A 10,349-nucleotide genomic window follows, 5' to 3' on the forward strand; every position below is an offset into this window, starting at 1 on the left:
TTTGAATTGCTACCATCGTTATTCCTCAAATATATGCTAGTACACTGGTAGAAGAGTAAGTCTTGACTGGAAAACAAAAGCATGTGGCATTGTGATTGACCTGTACTTAACTGAACTAGGAACAGCTATTATCCTTGTATAATCAAGATACACACATCTCTTGAAAGGGTTTAAGCCTTCCATGTGTATCCACTGGTTTTAAGATGTTTAACAAGCACACAAATTTTAGAACTTTAAGTTATTTTTCTAGATGAGACACTCACATGTTGTTCCAACCACAGGTTTCTCACTTCCTTCTAGAAGGTCCCAGAAGTAGAGAGATGATTGTTCCATCTGGTCTTCAACACTAAAACAAATGACAGTTTTACCAGGTAGAATCACAGCCAAGATCAAGTGCTGCACTATCCCAGTACCCCCCATTTTATGACATTGATTAATGTCCACCCTTCCAAACCAAGGCTGCATACACCAAGTGAATGTAAGCCCTGAGATCACTGGAAGCAATTTATCTCTGTCTGCACAGAATTTAACCTAGCAAGCCTAATTTCTTTTGTTGGTCAATATAGAGATCCTAAGCACTGTCCCACAAGACCATATGGCTGAACTTCATTCCAAGCCAGGATTCCCAAACAGGGCAACAATTGCTGTTTAATCAGCTGGTCACAATTACTGGATGAACACATACAGGTGCAACCAACAACAGCTGCCATTCTCACTAACTAGCAGCTACTGGGAAACTTTGCCATAGGTCCAAGATCCACCTCCTCCAGAAGACCAAATCTGCAGTCCACTGCAATGAAACACAGTATCCCAAAGGAAAGGATAATGCTTCTTGTAGAAGTACTACCATAAGACTAACCTAGAAACAACATTACTTCATTGGGATGAGACACTCCTGTTGTGTAGCTTTTTATAAGCAGCTGTTCTTTGGAAATTAACTAAAGAACAAAGATTAGGCAATTCTAGTGTATGACAAGTGACTAGAATTTTGAGGCACTTAAAGAATTAGCCCATATTCAAACATGACTTATGGATAAAGGGTTTCAGCTTACCATATAATAACTACTTAGTCCATATTCAAATACAATTCTTACTGCACTACCTTACCAGACAGGCTGTCACACTAAGCATGAGCCATCGCAGCACCAGAGCAGTGCCACATGAGCACTGATACTGACATTACCTCTGTTGACAACCTGGTAACATGCATGACATTTAGTGCCGAGGTATCAAAAATTTCAGGCAATTTTTTAAAACCACTTTGAAGCTAACAGCAAGAAGCACCTCAGTAGCACCATCTTACATTCCTCTGGAATAAAGATGCACATCTGAATCATCAATGTAAATGGAATACAGAAGAGTTCTGATTTTACTGCACTTTTTTCACTTCATGAACAGTGAGGCCTCAGGGAAGCAGCACATCCCCAGCCTCCCTGCTCAGGATGGCATTGAAGAGAATTTTAATTAATATTCCAAAACACAGTATTTAAAGACATGGCAGTGCCAAACAAAAGACATTTAACACAATGAATGAAGCATACTAATTAGACAAAAACCCCTGAACTTACCTCAAGTTCTCATTTCTTTCTGGACACGTCAGTTTTGCAAATCTTATGAGGTAGTCTAGTTCTTTAGAAGGCAAGTATATTGCACCATTCACACCACCTTTGAAATCTTTCTGAACATGCTCTTGAGTGAAGTTCTGCAGCACATACTGGACTTGAAGTATTGTACGCAGCTTTTTCTTCTCTGCTTCAAGCTTTAATAGACTCTCTCTCCGCTGAGCCTTCTTCTGTGCTTTCAGCAGCTATTTTAATGCACAAATTCAACAATTAAACACAATTTAGTGTGTTTAATCCTGTTTAGTAACAAAATTCTAGGATAAAACATTGAGTTCTAGTATTGGTTATCCTACAGTGAAGAAACCAACTATTAATTTTGGTTAGATAACAGAAGCTCCTAACTCTTCAGATACCCAGAATCTTTTAAGCTCTTCCTTTGGAAGAGCTCCTCATTTATCAACTAATTCTCTACACATCTAACTTTCAGTTGTTTTATTGTAACAGCTTTTAAAGAAATGGATAGAATTGATACCAGTGCACAAATCCAAACCAGCTGACCTTTAACATTTGCCACAAAGTTAGAGATGCAGAAATTGTCTCAAGTTTCTCCTAGTAAGACAACTGCTCTTCACTTTTAAATACTCCAGCTTAAAGGATACAGCAGAATCCAACAATTATTTCTGTTGGTAGAAGACTGAATTCTCAAATAAGCAACACCAGGAGTTATAGAACACATACAGAATATGCATTCAAGTTTCTCATCGTGCACTAATACAACTACCCAGCAGAAGCTATCCAAATAACTGCAGAATTTAAAATGCCTCAGTATGTGTCAAGATCTATGAATTTTTTTTCCTACAAGACACTGCAAAGGATGCAAGGATGCTGTTGCCAGAATGGCCCCTAGTGTTCCAGCAATGGCTATTGGCCATAGAATCCATACCAGCAGAAGCAGAGCTAAGTTAAAAACAAGGTGGGTTAGCCTTTAAATACAGCACAAGTCCAAGAACAAACATGAACTGGTAGAAGTTAATGCTGGATTACAAAAAAACACCTGCTCAAAGATGGACTGGTACCTTGTGACCCAGTGTTTCAGCATTCTGTAGGAAGCAGAAATAATGCCAGAGCAGTGACTAATCATGTTTAGCATCCCTACCACTACCTTGGATCAAAGCTTCCATAAGTGTAGAATTTGCTTGAGCCAAGAGACCAGTTTCTCCAAAGATAAAACAGTTGCTTACATAAAAACAATGTACATAGTGCTTTAAATCCTGAACAAAGACCTAAATAAAGCCCTAAATCTGTGACTTGCCACAATTAGAGACAGCTACAGCAGATTAAGTAGCAAACTCCACAAGCTTCAGTTAAATTTTACTGAGGGATGTACTTCTCATCAAAGCCAAAGTGATTTAACACTAGCACTTTCCCCTCACCAGAAACATTAAAAAATTCACTTGGGAAGGGATCTTGGAACATTGTCTAGCCAGGCCTCCAGAAAGGCTACACTGAATCAAGACCAGATTGCTTGGAGCTTTGTGCAGTCAGGGGTTGAAGAAATCCAAGGACAGATTTTACCACTTCCCTAGGCAGCCTGCTTCTAATGCTTAATCATCCACTGAGTGACCATTTCCTCTTACCTGGTTGGAGTCTATTTCAATTACTGATCATTGCTTCTCCTACCACATCTCTCAGCAAAAGTCCCACCTCCACCCTTTCAGTATTTGGGATCTGAAGGATAATAAAGCATCTCATGGCAAGCCTTCACTTCACCAGGCCCAACAAACCCAGTTGTTCCAGGCTCTCCTCACAGGTCTCATTTTCCAGGCCCCAGCCATTCAGAGACCCACCACTGGAGTCACTGAAGCTTCTCCACCCTTTGCCTACCAAGTGGTCAGAAACAGACACAACTGGTTAACAAGTACCAAATAATCAGTTTTCCTTAATCTACTGCTCCTCAGTCTCTGTATAGGCTTCACTGCTCCAGAGATACAAGACAGGAATTTCTTAGTATGGGGTGTACTGGAATAGAAGTGTAGCCATTAAAGAAGTAGCACAAATTTTGAAGGTACCTCCTGTCAAGACAGAGAAGAACAGGTACTTACATCTTGGCTAAGTCCTGAAAAAGTCTTCTGAAGTTCCTTGGCAAATTCCAGGTTGTGCACTACTTCATCATATTTCTCTACTGCCTCCTACAAAGCAATAGATAAAAATGTATTTTTCATGCTTAAGACTACTCATTGCACTCAATTGCCGGGTACTTAAATTCTCATTCTGATGTCGTCATTTAGTGTGTCCTTTTCTGATATTGTAGCTTTTTAAAGATGCTATGTCTGCAGCTGGTACTTGAACTTTAGTTGCAAATATCATTCACCTGTAACTGTCACTGATGCAGCTCAAAGGCAGCTCACACCACCAGACAGGTATCCTACAAGTTTGCCTATACAGGCCTTGGCAGTCAGAGGCAAAGAGCTATTTAAAAATCAGTCAGAGCCTGGAAGGAATACAGGAGAAGTTCAGCACAGATCTTCTACCCTCATGCTTAACTGAATGCCTTTACAGAAAATTTGTACAAACTTTAGAAATAAAAAGTCTTTCCAATTTAGTTTCCACAAAAGAAGCCATGTTCCTGTCTTCGTAAATGGCTTTAACCAGTATTTTACTGGCTAGTATTCAAAAAGACTAATGGCAGTAGATTATTAATTGCATTTTAATGAATCAGTTAATTTCTCTAAGTTCCCTTGACAGCTCAGAAAAATGCTGTAGTTCAGACATGCTGCCCATATCTTCATACTACAAGGCATGCCTGGGAAGTAACAAGTTTAATTCCAGTTGTTCACATGTGCTTTACACTCAGTTTGGTTTATGCTCCTGACATGATATCACAGGTTTCTCTAGAAGAGGCCCATCAGTCCAATATAAAGCTCTTTCACAGCAGTGTTGGTGTTAAGCATTTCATCAGTGCACTGACAAAAGCTTAATCTACTGTTCCAATAAGACTTGGGACATCTGCAAATTCCATATGTGTTCCTAACCAACTGGAAAACAAGTTATATGTTCATTTGTTCAGTTTGATTGCTCAGTTACTTTTATTCACTTGTTTGTGGTATACTAGACACTACCAGGACTAAATGCCACTCAACACAAAGTGCAAGCACTCACCTGGTAGTTTGTCTTCACACAATTTACCAAGCAGCTTTGAAGTAGTATTTAGCAATTCACCTAACACTTGAGAGAATGACTTCTAAGACTCTAGAGCCCACACATTTGAGGAAGATTCACAATTAACACCAACAATTTACCAGTCAGGTTACAATAATTGTGCTTTTAACAACACAAATTGCAGAGTAAAACTCCCTACCTGAAAACATCAAGAACAGCTACCCCTGCTCTTGTGACAAGCTGTAACTCAGCCCACAGGAAAGCAATAGCTTTCTTCTGCCACACCTGTTATTAACATTCATTAACAGCATGTTGGAAGAACAGTACTGAGGAAAATCTGCTCAGCTTGCAAAAGAGCACAATGCTGCCAGTAAGAGCATTTAACTTGCTGGAAGCTCCTCATTTTTGAAACAAATGTTTCCTAAAGTAAGGCTAGTGCACACATTAGGTCTGGCAGGCATGCACCATGAGTAATTACAGCTTAATCCAAATGGCTTGCAAACCTAGTTCATCACCAGACATGCACTTCTTCCTCTGTGTGAGAAAATAAAAACTATAGATAACATCAAGCTGTATTAGAGCACCACTGTGTTATAGGCAGTTGGTTTCTTTAGCTTTTAAGATCTATTAAGCTCTACTCCAGCTTCAGTTTGTATACACACCACAGACTTGCATCTGAAAGTTACAAATGCAGTATTTCTGTATCTTCACCACTGAAACAGGGGACTTCACTATTAATTAAACATTGAGCATATATGTGCTTCTACAATAGTCACCTGGACCATCTGACTACCACTTGTCAGTTCACTATGAAGACTAAATCTAATTCTTCATTTTGGTAGCCTAAGAAAACCCAGAAACTGGGAAAAAGATATTAAAATTTAAAAAGTGAAGCCCAGCTAGGAATACTAAAATCCAGTAACCAAGTTAATGCCATTTTACAAACACTTTCACCTAACAGCTTGTTGCAGTCCAGGGTATATACGAAATAGTCCATATATTAAAGACTACTCCAACTTACAGAACATTGTTCAATAGTCTCACTGTTCATGGCAGCAAACAGATTGTAAAGAACACCTATTTTCTAAACACAAAAGTTTCTTGCCCACCTGATTCCAGATTGAATTGAGAGGAATTGAAAGGTCATCAACCTACTTCAAACTATCACATTTAATTCATTTACTTTTGCACTTGAAATGGCAAGAGACCACATCAGATTTTGCAGTTAAGTGCTAAATGATGATTTACTCCAACAGGTTGACTCTACTTCTAAGAAGTTACCATTTTCGCATCTTATCCCATTTATGTCCAACTCTTTTACAAATGATTCACAGTAAGAAAATAGAATTTGTGTTCTCAGACTGCTGCACTGTGATAAAGTTAGCAATCAATGACATTTTTCCAGCTGGTTCATTAGCAGGATCAGCACTATCACTGAAGTGTCAGTAGTCCTCATCAGACAATTACTCTTTAGCAAGTGTCCACCACCTTTTAAAAATGTGACTCCTAGATTACTAGAGCAATAAATTCTTTGAATTATGTGACACTGCTACTCAGATCTGCTAAAACTTTCACGTTACAGAAGCTTGGTTTTAGATCTAGAATCCATTCCAGCCCAAGACAAAAAAAAGCCAGCACTGTCAGTTATATTAACAGCTACTGCTGTTACCAACTGTAACCAACAGCACTGTGCAGACAAGAGGCAATTTCAAGTAATAGCTGCTAATGAAGAAATCAGGAAGATTAATTAGCCACCTCAGAATTCTTGAGGCTTGGGTTCTAACACTGCACTGCCACATAGATCAGCTGCACACAGACACCTCATTAAGAAACAGGTGCAGAGCACTGAAGAAGCTGAAAGTATACAGATCAAAGATAAACAGGGAGCTTCTATTACTTCAGGAAACAACATGAAAGTTAAAACAGAAGATGGAGCTTGTGGGCTCAACATTCAGCCTGTTTACCAATAATTCATTAATTTGATTTTGTGAAAAATACCTTTACAAGCCTGTAGGCACTGCTTCTGTAAAAACAACACCCTCATCTCCTTCAGCAACCCATCCCTTCTGACACATCAGAAGGTTTTGAGGCCCTCCACACTTCGCTTAAAGCAAGCTTACCAATTGGTCTTGATTGAGGGCTTCTCCCTTCTTCAGCCGATCTTTGTAATCTTCCAGTTTGAGCTGCAGAAAATTCAAAGTAAACATTATACAGAAATCAATATAAAAATTAAATAAGGGGTATGAGTGAAATACTGTAACATTGAATAGAAAATCTCCTACTTCCTCTTTTTCCTGGAGAAAGGAACACCAAGTTTTGCTATGCCTTTGATTTGGCAATTTCAGTCTGCAGGACTGTCTACTTCCTTTCCCTACCGCTGATCTTTCAGTTCTTACTTGCTACTTTTGTTTCATGTAAGAACTGCTAATGCATTGATCCAAGATCTTTAAGGGGCTCCAAAGACATCCAGAGTCCTTGCTGAAGTTATGCTTGTATAGCTTTTCCAAGTCAATGCTGGAATTTAGTTTTATTATCCTTGAATAATGCTCACTATGTCATTCCAAAATTTGGCTTCAGTTACATCAAAAACTTATAGCCCTGTTCCCTAAGAAAGTGGACAAGTATATTCAGGGAAGAAATAAATCTATTTCCAATATACCAAAATAGGCTTTAAGTGCTGATGTAAACAATACAAAACTAAGCTATTTGGTACTGCAAACTTCTTTAGGGAAAAGAAAGGTTGACTTCACTGCCATGAAGTAAATGCTATTCCATTTGTGTCTCTAGAGCTTCACTGACACAGCACCTATAGGAGCACAGGACTAGGAATACTTTCTACTCATTTCAATAAGTCACGCTTTTAGTTGCTGATAAAGCCATATTATCATCCACGTGAAAATCAAAGGTACCAGAGAAATTCACAATAAGAAGCTTCCTTGGACAGAATTAGAATACAATACAAAGTTGTTTAATCACACAAAGAAAACATGCTTGTCTGATGTTATTCAAAATTATAGCATGATGCATGACATGAGACAGCAGTAATACTGCATCTCCTGCAGGAGGATCAAGTCCCCTAAGCACATGGCCAGATGTCTGATCTACTCTCTCTCCTTGCCTTCAGACATAACTAAAAGCTTTCCAGACATTTAGAGTAGCACAACATAGTCACACAATTGCTTTACTTATAATCCTGATCCAGCACGGAAAGCAACAGCACCATTATTTCTTTTATCCTACAGAAAATAACATTCTCTCAATTAAAAACCAAGCACAAAGCCAAGTAGTCACCTGCCAATCAACTGAAAAGCCTTAGAACACTGAAGCCTGACTAGCCACAGCCACAATGTTTTAGGTGTATCATGATCTCAATTATTCTTACTAACACTGTTCTGTACCCCCAGCCTCAGAAAAAGAGGTCAAAATGAGAGATCAACTTTTGGATGATTTCTGCATGAAAGCTTCCTAGTCAGTAACATTTGCCTGTATTTAAAATATTTAAGTCAAATATTTATGCAAAGTAAAGGGCAATACATATTTAATATAATCTGACATTTCCACTGTCAGAAGAAACACTTTTTCTAATTTGCAGTTTTACAAACAACTTACATCTAAATTAATATCAGATGCATTTAATTGATGAACGATTTATGCAGGACTATAAACCATGTTTAAATCAGATCCAAGTTTGTTCTGAACTAATTTGGTCTAGAGAAGCATCTCCAGTTTTGATCGACATATATTTGATCTCTATATACACACACACAACCTTATTCCAGCTATTAAAAACACTGGAAATAACATTAAATATTATTTAAAAGGCAGTGAGCTTTACTATCGGCAGCTTAAATAGGTGCCATAGGCAAGAAAACCGAGTTACCTTTTTTTTCTCGATGTTCCTGATCTTGTGTTTGAGGCAGATGAGCCCGTTGTCGATGTAGGTCTCATACGCCTGGGAAGGAGAGGCCGCCGTGCTCAGCGCGGACTGCAGGGGGCTGGCGGGAGCCGGGCTCTCCCCAGCCGGGGTCACCTGCTGCTTGGCCGCCTTCATCCTCTTCTCCTCCCCTTCCTCCGACCGGCCTGAAGGTGATGATGGACGATGGAAAGGGGCTTGGGAAAGCTGCACCATTGAAATGGATGGAGCTGCAAAGAAACTCTTTTATTTAGCTCTCTCACACCCTGCTCCCCCTTTTCAAGTTGCATCTTTTCTTATCGCATATTCAGAACATGTAGCCACAAAACTGAACCTCGGTACCGACCACGATTTTTCCACTCTCCTCCCTCCCTTTCAAAATATCTGCAGCAAGAATTTCAAAGCAAGGCAAACTTCGTATTGTTCGAAGCCTCCCCACCCATCCAGACAGCAAAAATCCTTCACATAGGCAGAATTAGACAGCACAGGGGATGATTCCAGAAACCCAATATAGTGACCATATAAAACTAGGCAGGTTTCCTGCACACATCACCCACAGGGGAAAAAACTGCAAGCAAGCAATTGCAAATCATGCCGCCAGCCTGGCATCCGGGCTGCAGCCTGAATGAAGATTTAGAAGTGGCATGCCTGAAGGTATAGCCCCTCTTCTTCTCACCCCCATTAAATCGGTTTTACCCTTTCACAACCTTCACAGCAATCCAACCGAGAACTTAAAAACGATTCAGTTAAAAAAAAAAAAAGAAAGAAAGAAACAACAACAACAACAAAAAAACGCCGTTTGATAAAGCAAAAAGCCGGCTTAGTTACAACAGCATCATTCCTCGTGAGGAACTGGTCCCTGCCTACACCCATCCAAAAGACGTGCCGCTGCCACGGCAAGACACCAGCTTCCATGGGAGGGGCTGTAACCTTGAGCAGAGAGTTTCTACAAGAGATGCTCGGCCACCCTCATCTTCAACTACTTACGGACACCTGCTCCTGGAAAGCAATGACACCACAATTCTGCCTGCCCGCCGCCGGGGAGGCCGCACCGCACCGCCCCGGCGGGCAACCAGGGCAAAACCCCCCTTTCCCCAGGACAGCCCCCGCCGCCGGGGGAGCCGGGGGCGGCCCTCCATCGCGTCCTTGCCAGGGATGAGCGGGAAGCTCCTCCCGGGAGGAGAAGGGCACGGCCACCGCCGCTCCCCGAGCGGGGCGGCGGCGAAGGAGTGGGGAAAAGAGGAGCAGCGGCTCCTTCCTGCCGGGTGATTCACCTCCTCCGCCTCCCGCCGCGCTGCGGGGGCCCGCGGTCCGCCAGCCCCGCACCGACTCGCTCGCTCCCGCCTCCCCACTCACCTCGGTGCCCGCACACGCTCAGGCCCGCCCCACCGCCCGCCCCCCGCCTCATATAGCGGCGGGGCGGGGCGGCCCCGCGCCGGTCACCGCCCGCCTCCCAATGGCCGGCGCCGCCTCACCTGCCCGCCCTGCGCCGGGCCGGAGGGCGGGGCCGCGGGGCGGCTCCCGTGAAGGTCGGGGCGTCCCGCCCGGGTGCCGCCCGAGCGCTGTGCGCGAGGTTGTGGGTTTCCTAGGGCATGGGAGGTCACTCGGGTGGGACCTGGTGCTCCTGCAGAGAACTGAGCGACGGCCCTGGTGGGGAATGGGGCGTCCGGGGAGGGTGGCCCCGCCACCCGCTTCGTGGGGAAGGGACGTGAGGT

General features: G+C 42.2%; 1 protein-coding gene across 5 annotated transcripts in view; it reads right to left on the reverse strand.

The window, feature by feature from the left end:
- The window catches only part of CAPRIN2 (caprin family member 2), a 33,232-nt gene extending 23,219 nt beyond the window's left edge, over nt 1-10,013 (reverse strand). For 4 of the 5 annotated variants that reach the window (XM_069003068.1, XM_069003070.1, XM_069003069.1 and 1 more), the window contains exons 1-6: nt 9,991-10,013; nt 8,602-8,864; nt 6,842-6,904; nt 3,665-3,751; nt 1,569-1,807; nt 264-346 (exon numbers count right to left, since the gene is read on the reverse strand). In XM_069003068.1, coding sequence (XP_068859169.1) covers nt 264-346; nt 1,569-1,807; nt 3,665-3,751; nt 6,842-6,904; nt 8,602-8,850 — 721 coding nt within the window. In that variant the 5' untranslated portion in view covers nt 8,851-8,864; nt 9,991-10,013. Of the gene's footprint in view, nt 1-263; nt 347-1,568; nt 1,808-3,664; nt 3,752-6,841; nt 6,905-8,601; nt 8,865-9,990 lie in introns of those variants that run through there. The other variant, XM_069003071.1, reaches the window with a different exon arrangement.
- Between the last annotated feature and the right edge of the window lie 336 nt (nt 10,014-10,349).

The sequence above is a fragment of the Aphelocoma coerulescens genome, chromosome 1A (genome assembly GCF_041296385.1).
Source record: "Aphelocoma coerulescens isolate FSJ_1873_10779 chromosome 1A, UR_Acoe_1.0, whole genome shotgun sequence".
In the NCBI taxonomy this organism is placed as follows: domain Eukaryota; kingdom Metazoa; phylum Chordata; class Aves; order Passeriformes; family Corvidae; genus Aphelocoma; species Aphelocoma coerulescens.